The sequence below is a fragment of the Mus caroli genome, unplaced genomic scaffold (assembly GCF_978045245.1).
Source record: "Mus caroli unplaced genomic scaffold, Mus_caroli_1 scaffold_15, whole genome shotgun sequence".
Taxonomy (NCBI): domain Eukaryota; kingdom Metazoa; phylum Chordata; class Mammalia; order Rodentia; family Muridae; genus Mus; species Mus caroli.
In genome coordinates this window covers 65,549,988-65,566,164 of record NW_028227270.1, presented here as the reverse complement: position 1 = coordinate 65,566,164, position 16,177 = coordinate 65,549,988, and the positions used below count along the sequence as shown (strand labels likewise).

General features: G+C 54.3%; 2 protein-coding genes across 6 annotated transcripts; both read left to right on the top strand.

Annotated features, from left to right (window-relative positions):
- Positions 1–1,072: 1,072 nt before the first annotated feature.
- Positions 1,073–5,239, top strand: Eif4e1b (eukaryotic translation initiation factor 4E family member 1B). 3 transcript variants are annotated; one of them, XM_021180817.2, is made up of 7 exons: positions 1,073–1,087; positions 1,388–1,575; positions 1,822–1,917; positions 2,486–2,549; positions 3,611–3,724; positions 3,843–3,982; positions 4,279–5,239. In XM_021180817.2, exons 1-7 carry the CDS (start codon positions 1,073–1,075, stop codon positions 4,388–4,390), a joined length of 729 nt encoding a protein of 242 aa, XP_021036476.1. In that variant the 3' UTR covers positions 4,391–5,239. The 3 variants fall into 3 exon arrangements, with proteins under 3 accessions (XP_021036476.1, XP_021036475.1, XP_085686869.1); XM_021180816.2 differs by having other exon boundaries at positions 1,073–1,090; XM_085830743.1 differs by lacking the exon at positions 4,279–5,239 and having other exon boundaries at positions 3,611–3,728; positions 3,873–3,976.
- Positions 5,240–6,235: 996 nt separating this feature from the next.
- Tspan17 (tetraspanin 17) lies at positions 6,236–13,609 on the top strand. 3 transcript variants are annotated; one of them, XR_015045424.1, is made up of 9 exons: positions 6,236–6,516; positions 9,466–9,516; positions 9,597–9,743; positions 10,053–10,223; positions 11,894–12,019; positions 12,256–12,299; positions 12,830–12,946; positions 13,021–13,082; positions 13,432–13,609. XR_015045424.1 is itself a non-coding variant. In XM_021180246.3 (9 exons), the coding sequence occupies exons 1-9, from the start codon at positions 6,430–6,432 to the stop codon at positions 13,466–13,468; spliced, it is 846 nt and encodes a 281-aa protein (XP_021035905.1). In that variant the 5' UTR covers positions 6,236–6,429; the 3' UTR covers positions 13,469–13,609. The 3 variants fall into 3 exon arrangements, 2 of the variants coding, with proteins under 2 accessions (XP_021035905.1, XP_021035906.1); XM_021180246.3 differs by having other exon boundaries at positions 12,252–12,299; XM_021180247.3 differs by lacking the exon at positions 13,432–13,609 and having other exon boundaries at positions 13,021–13,357.
- The last annotated feature ends 2,568 nt before the right edge of the window (positions 13,610–16,177 follow it).

The window sequence follows — 16,177 nt, the reverse complement described above, 5'->3', positions numbered from 1 at the left end:
TGACACTTCCACGTTGCTGTTCATCACCAAAGGAAGTCAGGACAGATACTTACACAGGACAGGAACTTGGAAGCTGATGCAGAGGCCATGGAGGGATGTTACTTACAGGCTTGCTTCCCTTGGCTTGCTCAGCCTGCTTTCTTATAGAACCCAGGGCTACCAGCCCAGGGATGGCACCACCCACAATGGACCCTCCCAGACTTGATCACTAATTGAGAAAATGCCTTACAGCTGGATCTCACGGAGGCTTTTTCTCAAGGGAGGCTCCTTTCTCTGTGATAACTCCAGCTTGTGTCAAGTTGACACACAAAGCCAGCCAGAACAGAGGGCAATCACATAATGGATGGGGGCTCTGCAAGATAGAAAGCCTTAGGGTACCAAACCCTCTAAATTCTCAGACAAATCACAAATGGTGCTTTTAAACACTAGCAAATGGTTACCCTTTTGTTTTCTGGAGATAAGCTCTCTTACAGCTCTGGCTGGCTGGTAACTCCCTCCCTCAGTACTTGGTTCTGGCCCTGAACTCCCAATGCCCACACTTCTACCTCCCAGAGGCTAGGATCAAAAGCCTGTACCTGCCTGTTCACTGGTCGCTCCCTTACAAACTCAGCTGCTTCTAGAGCCAGATAAATACCACTGGATAATATCGAGGGCACAAACTGAGTGTGTAAATGGAACAGGGCTCTCCAGCGTGTGTGTGTGTGTGTGTGTGTGTGTGTGTGTGTGTGTGTGTGTGTATTGCTACCTCTGTCATCCTAGACTGCTTCAAATTCAGGCTTTCCTGAGTAGGTCCCAAGTACCATAATAACAGACCCCAAATGTTGGCCCTTACTTTTAATTCTCTGAGTCTCACCCTCTGCTGGAGGACAGGTTTTTCTTGACCCAGCTGTGTAGGGTGATGAACTATTACCTTCTAACAGGTCCCTCTTCCACTCCCCGTCCCCTTTCCCCCCTTTCACACCATCTCCTCTGCTCACCTGTCTGCCCAGGTGGGACTGGCTTCTCTTCTCTGGTAGGTTAAAAGCAAGGAGCTGTGGGCCTCTTAGTTGCTGGTGGAGCCTTGAGCCTTGTCATGGCCACTTCTGAGGTTGTGAGTCTACCCCATCCGCCTTTCCCAGAGCAAATGAGTAGCTGGGGTGAAAAAAGCGGGTGTCAGGTTTCAGGGGTCAGCTAGAATCAGAGCTTACAAGTCACTTTTGTTGTTATTGTTGTTTTTCGAGACAGGGTTTCTCTGTGTAATCCTGGCTGTCCTGGGATTCACTCTCTAGACCCAGCTGGCCTTGAACTCAAGAGATGGGCCTGTCTCTGTCTCCTGAGTGCTGGGATCAAAGGCGGGTATGCCACCACTATCTGGCTACAGCTCACTCTTATTTCTTTCTCTGGTCAGATGAACAAAGTTGAGGGTGAAGGGCATAAGGAGGAGGTGGTGAAAGAAAAGCCATCAGAAGCAACTGCGGAGGGAGTCCAAACAGGAGAAGCCAGAGACCTTCCTGGCTCCCTTAAGTCTCAGAGGAGAAAGGCCCACAAAGAACATCCACCGGAGGTTCTGAGCAAGCTACACCCCTTGCAGAACAGGTGAGGCGGCCACAGAGACACTGTCCTGCTGAGAGGCCAGCCTCTGTGACCTTGGATCCTGCCTTCCACCACTCGGTGGATTTATCCATGTGGAGACTGGAGGTTTACTACCCTGCCTGTAGGGATAATTGACTTTCCACACCTTGTGGGGACTGCGTGTCCCAGATCTCACCTTCTACTTTACAAACATGGCAGTCCAGGCACTGCAGGGCTGGGAACCTTGATCCTCTATCTCCTAATCCCCAGGTGGGTTCTGTGGTTCTTCAAGAATGACCGAAGCCGGGCCTGGCAGGACAACCTGCAGCTAGTCACCAAGTTTAACACTGTGGAGGACTTCTGGGCGTGAGTGTTCTGCCTTCAGGAGCGCTGAGTTGGGGGCCAAAGGCATCTTAGCCTGCCACCTTCTCAGGGCCTTGTCAACATTTGCTGGGAGCTGAGGGTTGGTGGGTTCTTGCCAGGTCATGGTCTACCCCCCTGAAAACTTCTCAGGGCTTAAGGAGAACCTGGGGACTGGAAGAAGCAGGAGTGAGCCCTGAGACTCTGTGGCTTTGTGGCTCTAACGGGGTTTCTTCCTCTCTAGAAATTTGGCTCAGCTATAGTAAGGATTATTAGGCCGCTGCCTTAGTGTGTGTGCCAAAGAAAGCTGAGAAAGGCCAGGCTAACCCAGGAAGGAAGCCCAGCTGGAACGCCCTAATGAGGTAGACTTCACCAGGCTTTTTTAGTTCAGATAAGTTCCCAGAGAAGGGATTTCAGGTGGCAGGGCCCTTGGGCATGTGGAGGGTGTGGGGAGGCCCTGGGAGGTAGGAAGCAGGTGGCTGGAAACTAGGTCTAGAGAGGAATTGGAAAGACAGTCAGGTGAACCATGTGCTTCGAAGCCCCAAAACCTCTGTGTGGGGTGGGGTCTTTCCAGGATGTACAGCCATATCAAGCTGGCCAGCAAGCTCTCTTCTGGCTGTGACTATGCCCTGTTCAAGGTAGGCTCTGCTCCAGGAAGTGATTCCCCGGCTTTTCTCTCATGGATGACTGGGGCGTGGGCAGCTAAGGATGTGTGAGTCCGGAGAGGAGAGGGCCTCAAGGCTGGGGCCCAAGTTTTTGGCCTGGCTTCTAAATTAGTGTGGACATGAAAAATGCATGTTCAGGGTGGGCTGGGGGTTGGGGGTATTCCTCACCTGTCTGGTCTCACCTTGGAGGTACCATCATCAGCACCTTAATCCTGTTTAGTAAAGTTGACAAGCTCAGGCAGGAAGTTGCCAAAGGTGGCAACAGGGGAGCTCAAGGGCTGTGGGGCTCAGCAGGGTTCAGCAGGCTTTGGGGTCTTGGAAGGGGCCTCTGTGGAAGGCAGAGTGGTTGGAGGTGGCCCCTGCTGTGCGGGGGAGGGGGTAGGTAAAAGGAGCATGCTTTTTTTTTTTTTTTAAGATTTATTTGTTTATTTTCTTATGTATGTGAGTTCACTATAGCTGTACAGATGGTTGTGAGCCTTCATGTGGTTGTTGGGAATTGAATTTTTAGGACTTCTGCTCGCTCCGGTCAACTCAGCTCGCTCAGTCCCTGCTCGCTCCGGCCCAAAGATTGATTTATTATTATATATAATACACTGTAGCTGTCTTCTGATGCTTCAGAAGAGGGCTTCAGATCTTATTATGGGTGGTTGTGAGCCACCATGTGACTGCTTGGATTTGAACTCAGGATCTTTGGGAGAGCAGTCAGTACTCCCACCTGCTGAGCCATCTCGCCAGCCCTGAGAAGCATGCTTAATTAAGGCCGGGGTACAGAGCAGACTAGGCTCTGTGCAGAGGAAGCTTGGTGTTCACTTCCCTTTAAACGAAGGGAGGCTGGGCGTGGTGGCATACGCCTTTAATCCCAGCACTCAGGAGGCAGAGGCAGGCAGATTTCTGAGTTTGAGGCCAGCCTGGTCTACAGAGTGAGTTCCAGGACAGCCAGGGCTATACAGAGAAACCCTGTCTTGAGAAACCAACCAACCAAACAAACAAACAAAAAAGCCAAAGGGAGGCGGTTGATCAGGCTCTCCCCACAGGAAGGCATCCTGCCCATGTGGGAAGACAACAGAAACAAGCAGGGTGGCCGCTGGCTGCTCAGCATTGACAAACAACTGCGCCACTTCGAACTGGACCGTCTGTGGCTGGAGACGGTGAGTGGAGGGCAGGTGAAGAGATAGAGGCGTGGGTCTCAGGAGGTCTCAAAGCTGGTGGAGTGGACCCCATATCCAAGCCGGGGCACTTACTGCTTGTTCCTCTCTGGGGGCCTAGTTGCTGTGTCTGGTTGGGAACTGTTTTGAGGAATACAACGGGGAAGTGTGCGGTGCTGTTGTGAACATCCGCACAAAGAGGGACAAGATTGCCCTGTGGACGAGTGAAGCAGAGGACAAAGCCGGAGTGATGCAGATCGGGTGAGAATCCTCCCCTGACCCCCGGTGGTACTGGGGGGCTGCAAGGGAAACCTCTGGCACCCTTCAGACCTGCTCTCCCTTCTTCCTCACCCTCTTGTATAAAAGAAGTAGGAATTTAGACCCAAACTATTTTTAATGAAAGTTGTCAGTTTCACTGAGGGATTCTATGATGGGTACTGGTCTATGAGTAAGACATGCAAAACGGGTGAGGCTGGAGCTGGAACCAAGGAGATATATCTGAACAGAAGAAGTGGGCTTGGGTTATGTCTGCCATTTTACCCTGTCTCCAACATTAGGCAAATATACAAAGAGCGCCTGGGCATCTCTACGAAGACCATCATTGGGTACCAGGCCCATGCAGACACTGCTGCCAAGAGCAACAACTTAGCAAACAAGTTTGTGGTGTGAGACCGGTTTCAGCCACTACTCAGTGGGCACCCTCCTCTTGCTGTTTGATGGACAAGGAAGACTGCACTGTGGATTCTGGGGCAGGGCTTGGGGGAGGCAGACAGCCTGGTTCTTTACCTCTCTTGGAACAGTATAAGCACCACTCCTTAGATAAGGTCTCACCTGTTGCCCAGGTTGGCCTTGTATTTGTGGACTTAAGCCACTCTCCTGCTTCAGCCTACAGACCTGGGACTGCCACAGCTCATCACTATGCCTGCATCCATAATAACTTCTTCAGCATGTATTGGGCTCAGGCCTCATGGCAGCTGGCCAATGCTTATGAGCTACTCTCAATCGCTAGCCCTGTACGGGACATTTGCCAAGGGCAGGGTAAAGCAAAGTCCTGGCGCAACCTTGCCAAACAAGGACAGCAGACTCCTGAGGCAGGCTCTTCTGTCTTGGGAGAAGGGTTCCAGGCCACTGATATTAAGGGTTAGGAGTTCAGTTCTCCATGAGCTTAAAGGCTTATTATGGGGTTACCCTCATCAGATCTGTAGCTTGGGTACCCATCCTAAAACCTGTTCTTCCCTAGACCAGTTGTGATTGGATCCATCCTCCCTTCCTCCATCCTTCCCTCCCTCTCCCCCCGCCCCCAAGTATGGACTAGGTTAGAGAGGAATTTGTGTAAAGACAGGTAGGACTGGGAACTGGGAATGCCCTGCACAGCCTTCCCATCTGGAGACAGTCCTGTGGGTTCTGTGTGCCTCCTCCTGCTGAAGTGATGGATGGATTAAACCTTCACGAGTGAAGAGATTACAGTGGTAGTTGGGCTTCACCGTGGTTTTGTTAGAAGGGATTCACTGATGATGCTTAAGGCCCTTTCTGTATCTAAATAAACACTTCTGGAACAAACTTGGAATCTAAATATTTAAGATCAGACATACCTCAACCTGCATCTGCCCTGTCCTGTTTTGCATCAGAAGGACTCTGGTGAGTCCCAGCTACCAAGGCAGCCAGAGAAAGCCCAAGTTGGTATGGGACAGGGGTGACCATACGAATAGGCAAAACAGAACAGGTGTGGCACGCCAGCCTGTTTGTATTCAACTACACTGTGTGTGGATGCATGGCACTGTTCATTGGTCCCACTATTTCCAACCACTTATTCCTGGGGAGTGGACTCCTCTGGTTTTTGAATCTTAGACTGGAGATCCACGGTAATTATTCACACTTGGCTCACCAGCTTTGCCAGTTGGCTCATCTGGGGCCTCTGGAGGACTTGGGGAACTTGAGAGAAGCTAACTGGAGGACTTAGAGAGATGGGGACTCTTCAGGGGTGGGGGTTGCGAGGGGTTGAGTGTGGCTGGGGTGTAGCCAAAGCCTGGCCCAGAGGCACGGTCTTGGGGAGGAGTGAGGCCTGTGGACCATAAAAAAAAAACAAAAAACAAAAAAAAAACCCGATGTCTTAGGCGTGGCTCCAAGGAGGCTGACTGTGGCTCAGAACTGAGGCTGAGTAGGGCGGAGCTCCAGGAGGACTGAGGCCGGTTGGAGGCGGGGTTTGGGGCTCATCAGAGGCGGGACCCGGTTTAGAGGCGGAGCTCGAGAACAGACGTTGGCTAGGGCAGAGCCTTGGGCGGGGCGTAGGCGGGACTGCGGGAGGACAGCGGCTAGGCATGGGCGGAGCCTGAGAGAATTAAGCCCGGCTCGGGGGCGGAGTCTTGGTTATGGGCGGGGCCCGTGAGGACTGAACTTGACTGGGACGGGGCGTGGGCGGGGCTCCAAGAAGACCGAGCCTTGCTGGGGCGGGGTGTGGACTGACACTGTGGGCGGGGCCGGAGCGCTGTTGGAGGGCGGGGTGGGATGAGGGCACCGCACTCCGGGTGTGGCGGTCCGAGCGCCGGGGGCGGTGCCATAGCGGGCGGGGCAGCCGGTGAGCTGTGTGGCTTTGACCATGAAGCCGCAGCCACCGGGCTAGGCCCGGGGCTGCTCCAGGCCTGGGCAGCCCGCAGAGGGCTGGGCCGGTCCCCAGCTCGGGTTCCCGGGGCGGCAGGTGGCCGCTCACCATGCCCGGCAAGCACCAGCAATTCCAGGACCCTGAGGTCGGCTGCTGCGGGAAATACTTCCTGTTTGGCTTCAACATTGTCTTCTGGGTGAGCACGGGTCCGCTTCTCGCTCTGCGCTGAGGATAGGGGTGAGGGGGCCTCAGTTGCTGGTGAGGGAGATCCCTTCCCAGGAGCTTGCGACCAGGGACTGTCCCCCACCCCCTCCACCCCGATGCCCTGTCCCCAACTATTCTGGGGAGCTACTGGAATAGCTGGGGGGCGGGACCCAGTCTCAGCAGGAGGTGCTGGGAGTCTCTCTTTGCAGCCCCAAGTTTGGGCGAAAAAGGGGGCGGCGTTTGCCGGAAGACTGCAGGGGCGCGGTAGTTGCGGACCAGTCCCGCCCCGCCTCCCGGCCACTCCAGCTCCCAGCGTGGTGCGGTGAGGTTCGGGAGGCTGGGTCCTAGCCCGAGTCTACCCTACGGATGCTCAGAAGCTTGTGAGCCAGGAGGGTAGGAGAGAGGAAAGCCAAGGCCTCTGCCTCTGCAGGGAGAGGAACTCCAGTTGAGAACAGGGAACTGTCCCTTGGGAACAGAATTCAGCATTCCATAGCTGACCAAACAAACAGAGGCTTCCCTCTGTGTGGCATCTGTGTCCTGGTCCTGCCAAGTCATCTTTCTCTTCTCCCTCCCCCATCCTATGCCAAAGCCGGGCTGTGCTTGCTGTCCTTTATGCCAGGCCTTTCCCACTTGAATTCAGCAGGATTCAGCGGCTCTGTTCTCCACCCACGAGCCGTTGGGTTTGCCCTGTGGTGGGTGTCATTGGATTTCAGCAGTCTTCTGTTCTGTAGGGTGTGGGCAACTACAGGGAGCGCTGGCCTGGAAGTCAAAGGGCCTGAGTGTAGCAGGCCTTGTCTAGAGGCTTTTGGGCGAGCCTCTTTGCTCTCTCTCTCAGCTTTAGCTTTCCAGCCTGGGAGGGGCCAGTATTGGAGTTTATCCTTCTGGGTTGTTAGATTAAACGAGAGTTTTTTGTTGTTGAGACAGGGTCTCACTCTAGCCCATTCTGGCTTGGAATTTGCTGCAGTTTTCCTGTCTGAGTTTCTTGGGTGCTGGGATTACAGGTGTGAGGCATCACACCCAGCTTAGTAACAAATGAGTTCTGATGAGGCACTTTATCCCGACTGCCTTATTATTATCTGTAGTTTACAGATAGGGGACTGAATGAATAGACGGTAAGAGCTTAAATTATTTGTCTCAAGAAACAGGTGATTATCAGTGGGTGGAGGGAAGGAAGAGAGGCTAAGTAACTCTGGGGGTAGGGGGGTGAAAGCCCCAGCTTTGTTCCTGGGTGAGGGTGGGGCGTCTGTGCAGGGGAGTAAAGATGGACAGAACATTAAGGTCCCATGCTTGGGTGGCATGGGGCAGGCAGGGCTTTAAAGCAGGGTGGGGTCAGTTCTCAGTGGCTGCAGGTGACAGAGGATCTGGATATGGGAAGGAATCTGGGACCTTGGGTTCCTGATGTCCCATCTCCCAAATGTGGGGATTATAGGTCTGTGCCTCTCTGCCCAGCTCTACGTATGCCCTCTGGACACCACCTAGGTGTCGTCTGGGCAGCCTGTTCTCCCGATGGCACCTTAATCTTTCTCATTGTCTAGCCTCAGTTCCTTGCTTGGAGAGCCCTGATGGTCAAGGCAAGCCACCCTCTCATCTCTGACCCCCTAGCAACTCCTTTGAGGAAGGCACACCATCAGAGTAGAGAGACTACTAGCACTCCACCTCCACCTACCCTTTCCTTCCCTGGTGCTGGGTTCTGTCCCCTACTGTATGCTCTCTGGAAATGACTTCTCTGTGCTGGCTCTGGGGGCTTACCCCAAGCATCATGTCGCCTGCCTCATCCTGTCTGATTCACCTCATCTTTGGACAAGAGACCAGCTAATGTTTTGTTTTCCCCAAACCCCTCCTTGTTCAACCTAACCCCATTCCTCCTCCTGCTGCTTTGTCAAATGTCCCAGCCTCCTGATCAGCCTCCCTCTGCCCATTCTGTGCTCTTCACCCCGGGCTTAGCCTCTTACCTGGTTCCTCTCCACAGTTATTTCAGCTTTCCGGGACCCTGACATCTCCCTGGCTCCAGACACGCACGTCTACACCCCACCCTCACCTGTTTCAGACACCTCATTGCCCTAGCACTGTTAGCCCTGTGAGCACACTAGAGGACAGGCTAGCCCTGCTCTCTGCCCTCTCTGCCCCTGCATAGAGGAAATACCAAGCAAATAAACAGACACCTAAGTGTCTGGAGAGGGCGGTGGGCAGCTGGGGTTTGAGTGGCAAGGAGAACCAAGAGGGAGAAGAGTTCCGGGCAGAGCATCCAGAAAAGGCAAAGACCCCATGGCCATCATTTGCTACCTAGTGAGGTCAACCTTGACTACTGCGATGAGACCCTGTCTCAAGAAGCCAAAATAAGGGCTAGAGAGATGGCTGGGGGAGGGGGCGGGTTAAAAGCACTAACTGTTCTTCCAGAGGTCCTGAGTTCAATTCCCAGCATCCACATGGTGGCTCATAACCATCTGGAATGGGATCCAATGCCCTCTTCTGGTGTGTCTGAAGACAGTGACAGGGTACTCATATACTTTAAATAAATAAATCTTAAAAAAAAAAAAAAAAGCCAAAACAAAGGTACAAGCATGCCTGAGGCCAGATGTTTTCTGATGTTTACTGGGGCCTCTCTGGATTTTCCTCCGTGTTGAGAGAGTCCTCAGAGACTCCAGGAAGAGTCTGCTGTCCAGCCTGAGGCTTGAGGTAGCTTCTGTTCCTGCGGGAAAGACTCCCTGAACAGTGTCCTTGCTTGATGCACTACCAAGTCCCATGCACAGCTTTGGGAGTGGGGGCGGGGCTAAGTTCCATGCACAGCTTTGGGAGTGGAGGCGGGGCTAAGTCCCATCAGCTTTGGGGATGGGGTGGGTGTGGGGCATATCTCTCAGCTTCCTGATGGCCAAGGATGGGTCAAGGGTGGTCAAGAGCCCTGGTGCTGGGTCCCAGCCCTGAACTCTCCCTGCTCTTGTAGGTGCTGGGAGCCCTGTTCCTGGCCATTGGCCTCTGGGCCTGGGGTGAGAAGGTAAGAGGGAGGGGCTGCCGGGGGGTGGGTGGGAGGGGGAGGGGTGTCACTCCCTCACACTTGTCTGCTCCCCGGTGCAGGGCGTTCTCTCCAACATCTCGGCGCTGACAGATCTGGGTGGTCTTGACCCCGTGTGGCTGTTTGTGGTGGTGGGGGGAGTCATGTCAGTGCTGGGCTTCGCCGGCTGCATTGGGGCCCTCCGGGAAAACACCTTCCTGCTCAAGTTCGTGAGTCTTTCTCTAAGTCTCTCTCTACCCCAGATCCACCAGAGACTCCTAACCTCTTTCCATTCAGTTTTTGCCTAGTCAGGGTGACCAGGCAAGGAACAGGTAAAACCCGCGCTGTTTTTTAGCAACAGAATAAGGTGCTAAGGGGCAGGGAGCAAGCTCAGTGGTAGCCTAACAGGGCCGGTAGGGGGCAGCACTTAAGTAATAGAGGGTGGAGCCTGTAGCCTGTGGCAGAGGTAGTGGGAGCTCTTCCCTGTCCACAGAAGCCACGCCTCTTCAATGCCCATCATCTGTGTGCCCCCAACCCAGTTCTCTGTGTTCCTCGGCCTCATCTTCTTCCTGGAGCTGGCCGCGGGGATCCTGGCCTTCGTCTTCAAGGATTGGATCCGAGACCAACTTAATCTCTTCATCAACAACAATGTCAAAGCCTACCGGGATGATCTCGATCTTCAGAACCTTATCGACTTTGCTCAGGAATACGTGAGTGTGGGCCTCGTGCGTGTGACCCCTGATGGACACACAAGAGAGGGAGCAAGTTCTGTGTGTGCACGGACTGTTTCCTAACCCACCCAGGCCAGCGAATGCCAGGGAAGGAAACTTTGAGAGACCCTGTCCCAGGAGAAGCCAGTTGCTGCTTATTCCGCAGGCTTCCTTGTGCCTAGTCCTAGAAAGACACAGGCTTGTGAAACTGTGGCCAGAGGAGGAAATGGAGTATACAGTCCAGGTCTCTCTTTCTATTCAGTGTGCACCCAGAGTATCTGCCAGGGCTATGTTGCTGATGTCCCTTGACTGTGTGTGTGTGTACCTAGTGCTTGAAGAAGCCAGAAGAGGGCACTGGATCCCTGGAACTGGAGTTACAGACAGTTGTGAGCTGCCGTGTTTGTGCTGGGAATTGAACCTGGGTCTTCAGGAAGAGCAGCCAGTGCTCTTAATGACTAATCCATCTCTCCAGCCCCAGCCTAGCTTATTTTCATCCAGCGTCATGCACCATCTATAACTGCACGCTCTGTACTTAGAGCCACGGAAACCCTCCCCACCTGCACATTCTAGTCCTTATAATCCCCCAGGGCCACCCCCTGTCACACCCAGTCACCTTCACCAAGATTTGGCTCTGGGGCTCAGCAGTGCCCTGAAGCTGTGCAGGGCAGAGGCAATCCTGTAGCCTGCACTTCCTTTCTCTATTCAGTATGGAATTGGGACAGGCCTGGCATACACCAGGCCCCGAGCCAGGTGCGGGGAGATTCAGTGGTTTAAAAATGTGCAGCCTGTTCCCTTCGTGAAGGCAGCGTGTTGGGGAGAGGATGCGGAACATATAAACTAGGGCTGGGGGTGGGGGCAGGAGGGAGGGAAACGTACCAGGGAGGGTGGAAAGGGAGCCAGCAGGGCGGGGCAGCCTCTGAACTGTGTGACCTTGCCTCCTCCGGTGAGGAGGGGTATAAGGAACAGGATGGCTCTCCAGCAGGGACAGCAGGCACTTGGCAGGTGACAGGGCAGGTGCTGGCTCAGCTGTGTCTGAGACCTGCACACACAAGCCACATGGCCAGGCGTCACACCCCCGGCTGTGCTCACAAGGTCTGAGTCTGTGACTAGAGCTATCCCACGCTCACCTGGGAGCCTTTGTAGCTTCACGGCCAGCTTTTCAGCAGCTGGCACGGCTCACTCGGGGCTCTGCCCCGTCCCAGGCTCTTGTGCCACAGACTCGGGCTTGCCATGGCCACATCTGGCAAGACTAGCAAGCGCATTCTGGGGAGGCGAACTGGGGCTCCACCAGGATGCCAGCAAGCATTTGTGGAGTGGAAAGGGGGGGTAGGGAGGGAAATCTGTCTGGGCTTCCTCTCCTGTCCACGCAGTGAGTCTGGAATGCCTCGATCCTCGAAGGGCTTGGCCTTGCTCCTGACCCTCAGGGGAGTCCACGAGGAAGCCACAACCTGCAACTCAGTGCCTCACCTCTCGAGGTCTCCTTACCCGCTCAGATTCTTAGGAGCTCAGGCCTGTTTGTTGGGGGGAGTGGAAGCTGGCTCTCCCAGCCAGCCAGCCAGCCAGCCAGCCAGCCAGCCAGCCAGCCAGCCAGCCAGCCTTCTCCTTTGGGTGAGACTCTAGGGTTGGGCCTGGTTTCCAGCTGTTCACTCTGGACTCCTCTCTCCCCCTAGTGGTCTTGCTGTGGCGCCCGAGGGCCCAATGACTGGAACCTCAATATCTACTTCAACTGCACTGACTTGAACCCAAGCCGTGAGCGCTGTGGGGTGCCCTTTTCCTGCTGTGTTAGGGACCCAGCGGTAAGTGGGCCCTGGGAGGAGGGAGGACCTCTTAGCAGTAGGGAGGTGCATGCCAGTGTGCTCTGGTGTCCGTGAGAGAACGAAGAAGTCTGGGGTTTCACTGCAGATGAGCAGACATGGTAAACCCAAGCTTCCGTTTGCTTTTCTGTGAAGGAGGGGCACTAGAGTTGAGGACCCAGGTGAGCCCGTGGGTATCCCCATAGCGTATTGCTAATGGCCTGTCTCCCCTCAGGAAGATGTCCTCAATACCCAGTGTGGCTATGACATCCGACTCAAACTGGTGAGAAGGGTGGGGACAGGGTTGAGGGTAGCCTGGAATACAGGGGGTGACATGGGGACCTCTCCTAAGGTCTTGTGGAAAGGTCTAAGGGCTTCTTCAGGGTGGAACTGGCCCTGGGTAGTTTTGAGGTATTGGATTGCTCATTCCACCTCTGTGGAGCACCTGCTGTGGTTGGCATCGCTCTAGACCTTGGTTGATCCAGAGCTAAGGGGTCATTTCTGCACTCAGGGAATAGGTGGAGAAAAATGTGAAATTGTAGGCTCATTAAATGGACAGTCCCGAGATAGCTCAGGTGAGAGAATTTAGAAGGTTGACAGGTAGAGTCTGAGTCAGGGAAAGCCTCTTCAGAGGAGACAGCCAGGCTAAGACCCAGAGAAGGAGCTGTCTGTGCAAAGGCCCTGTGGCAGAATTCCAAGGAGCTGACATTGTCAGGGAGGGCACTGGAGCAGGAGTGGGCTGATCAAGGTGGAAGAGGGGCGGGAGAGCTAAGCTGAGGCAGGCAGGCCGAGCTTGGTCTCATGTCTCCTCAGGAGCTCGAGCAGCAGGGCTCCATCTACACCAAAGGCTGTGTGGGCCAGTTTGAGAAGTGGCTACAAGACAACCTGATCGTGGTGGCCGGAGTCTTGGTGGGGATCGCCCTCCTCCAGGTACAGCCTTGGCTTGCCCACCCTCCTCCTGCCTGAAGCTCTTTCTTCTTCCTCACCTGCTCTCTGTCTTGCAGATATTTGGCCTCTGCTTGGCCCAGAACCTCGTGAGTGACATCAAGGCGGTGAAGGCCAACTGGTGAGGCTGCCAGGGGTGATGGCCACGTGCCTGGCCCGAGGGGCTCTAGTGGGGGCCTCCCAGGACACTCTGTCCCGGTCACAATGGCAAGGCCTGTGAGATGTCTGTTATAACCTGAGCTGGAGGTTTTGTGGCCTTGGTGCTCATTACCCGCTGAGGAAACCATTGGGGACTGGACTGGGGCTGTTTGCCACAGAGCTCTGTACCTGTGTGTGTGCACCTAGAGTCTCTACCCTGCTGCTGTGAGGTGGTGGCCCTTCCAGAGCTCGGGGGGGGGGGGGCAGGTGGAGGGTAGGGCAGGCACCTGTGTCCCCTGGTCTACTGTGGGATGTATCTGTGTGTGGCTTAGGAGCCTGCTGTCTCAGACCTCTCCATACTCACCATGACCTTGAGCCTGCCTGGAGCTTGCCTTGGCCTCAGTGTCACAGCCTCTGAAACGGGTCCAAGAATTCTCTCTCTCGCTTGCCTCTCAGGATCACACTTGGCGATGGCTACAAACGACTCAATAAACAACACTTTGAAAAACAGTGGTGGTTTATTTATGTTCACCGTCGTCGTCGAAGGTTCTGTTGGCAGCGTGGCCTCTACAGGGCTCTCCAGTGAGGAGGACCCTGGCCTGAATCCAACCAAGGCCTCTTAGGTCTGGGTAGACTATGCATTTGAGACAGCCTTTCAAACGGGTATATTGCCTTAAATGTCACATCTCCTGTTCCCCCTGGGCAATGGCTGTGTCATCTACAATGGGACACACAGGCAGCTCCCCTGGTCTGTTCTATGTACCTGACTGCTAGTATCTGAGAGTTGACCTTTCCAACCTCTGTAGGTTATTCCTGGCATACACCTCAATGCTGTTATGTCTCAGCCTCAAGAAAGGCATAAAGATTTGAAGAACAGGGAACTGGAGATCACCCCTAAGAGGGTACAGCTGGTGGGTGTCAGAATGCCCATGAGAGTGACTGAGTGCTGGACAAGGGCAAGAGGACTACTCAGTGAATGCCTGGTATCCGTGAGGGAAATCCGTTTCGAGATCCGTCAATGGTTGGTTTAAAAACTTCCACACCTGCAGTTCTGCATCATGGCCACCAGAGGGCACATGGGTACCACATTCTCTGCTGCTGATTTTCCTTACAACTTCACCTCCGTACCTTCCAGCTTACCTGGGGTGGCTTGCAAACTTGTAAAGAAGCAAAGCAGCTCAGGCTTGGACAATCTAGCTGCCCAGAGGGGTGGTCTGTGTCAAATGACCCTTCCCTGCTCTGGGCAAATGGAGGGATGGGCTAGTTCAAAGGTCGCCGCTCTGGTGGGCTCTGTTCTCTCAGGGAGTTACAAGAATGGAGCAGAACAGTGAGACCTGGTTTGCTTTGCTCTCCACTGGCACTGGAGACCAGATGGAGGGAGACACAGGATATGTGATGTCGAATCTGTGCAATCTGGGTGAGGATAATGACCCGCTTGGGAGGTCAGGGGAGCACGGCGGGAACTGTTGAGACAGGTCCTCATCCACGGGTGCTGATCGCAGTCAGTTGTGGCTGATTGCAGTGGTGCGGGAATGAAGGGCTGACACCAAAAATCTTAAGAGTAGTTGGGAGTCTGCAGGCTGTTGGAAGATGGCCAGAGCCCTGGGTCCAGCTTCAGTTCTTGCTGGCGCCGCTTACGGCGGCCCCGACTACTCAGCTGTGTGTGGGTGCTTTGAGCTGGCTGGGTACCTGACAGCCTTGCCCCCTGGCACAGGCTGGGCAGAGCTCTGATGGCCCAGCCAGGGTGGTTTGTACACTGCAATAAATACAGCTTAGAAAGTGTTGCTTTTCTCATTTCAAATGGCTTCATTTCTCCCCCAAAGCTCACAGCACCCTTGTGAGTTGCAGTTTCCTTTTCTGATGAGGAAATGGATTCAGAGAAGGGAGGGAAGGCTGCCTAAACCATGCAAGACACACAGATCCTGCCACCCCCTTGTGCTGGAGTTTGGCGCGTTACGCGCATCTTCTTGATAGGTTCTGGTGGAACCTGTATACTGAACTAGCAACCAATGGAGGGTGTCAAGCCATCGTTGTTCCCTAAAGTGAGATCAGAATCTGTCTTAGGTGCTAGTGACACAGGAGAGAGAAAGACAAAGTCCCCACCCTGTGCTGTCTCCTCATGGTGGAGACAGATGGCAAGGAGGCAAGAGTTTCTGTGGGTAATATGTGCTATAGAGAGGATGAGTGACAGCTGGAGATGCTGGGAGGAAGGTTGGGAAGGGCACCATCTCCCAGGGACCGGGATGTAGGATTTGGCATCAGCTTCAGTAGGCTCTCCAAAGCCGTGGTGGACTTGGTGAGGGAGGACTGGGATGGCTATAAAGGTGGGAGTGGGTGAAGAGCAGGGAGCAAGGACACAGGATGTGAAGGTGCCACCACATTGATGCTATGGTGTAGGAGTGGGGACCTGGACCAGACCCCTATGAGTTCTCCAGTTTCCCACCCACTCCTTTGTGTCATCTGTCCGCACCCCCCACCCGCCCGCTGCTGCTTATCATAAACACAGCACCACCCACACGGAGGCCCGAGCCAGAGCCTGGGGTTTCTAAGGCAGAGGCAGGCAGGGAGCAGTCGCTGTATGGTGAGGATGTGCTGAGAGGCACGCGGTTATCACTCTGTCAACGTCTTGCTTCGACAAGATGCCTGGGAAAAATCAAGGGAGGAAAAGGCTCTCTTGGCTCACGGTTTCACAGGATCTGGTTCACTGCTGCTCTGCTCCAGCCTATGGGCCTGTAGTGAGGTGGAACACAGTGCTAGGGAGGGTGTGGTAGAACAGACAGCATAAGATCAGGGGTCTGGGACAAGGCATAGCTGCCAGAGACAAGCCCTAGGCCCACTCCCTCTAGCTACTCCCCCCCTCTACCATCATGTCTCATCAAGTTATGAAGCCATCAATAGTTAATCTGTCAATGAGGCCAGAACCCTCATGATCCTGCCATTTCTCAGAGGTCTCAGCTCTGTACACTCCTCCACAAGAACGAAGCTTTCAAAGGCAGGAGCCTTTGGGAGGCTAGTTCAGATCTAAACCATAAGCCACTTCTTGGTTACTCTGGGGTTGACTAGAGATCCACCTCCCAT

Bases quoted from the DNA above. Each gene is read 5' to 3' on its own strand.
- Eif4e1b (XM_021180816.2), top strand. The intron at 1,576-1,821 runs GTGAGGCGGCCA...CCTAATCCCCAG, and splicing joins CTACACCCCTTGCAGAACAG to GTGGGTTCTGTGGTTCTTCA. The intron at 2,550-3,610 runs GTAGGCTCTGCT...CTCTCCCCACAG, and splicing joins GTGACTATGCCCTGTTCAAG to GAAGGCATCCTGCCCATGTG.
- Tspan17 (XM_021180246.3), top strand. From the start codon at position 6,430: ATGCCCGGCAAGCACCAGCAATTCCAGGACCCTGAGGTCGGCTGCTGC. The intron at 10,224-11,893 runs GTGAGTGTGGGC...CTCTCCCCCTAG, and splicing joins TCGACTTTGCTCAGGAATAC to TGGTCTTGCTGTGGCGCCCG. The intron at 12,300-12,829 runs GTGAGAAGGGTG...ATGTCTCCTCAG, and splicing joins ATGACATCCGACTCAAACTG to GAGCTCGAGCAGCAGGGCTC.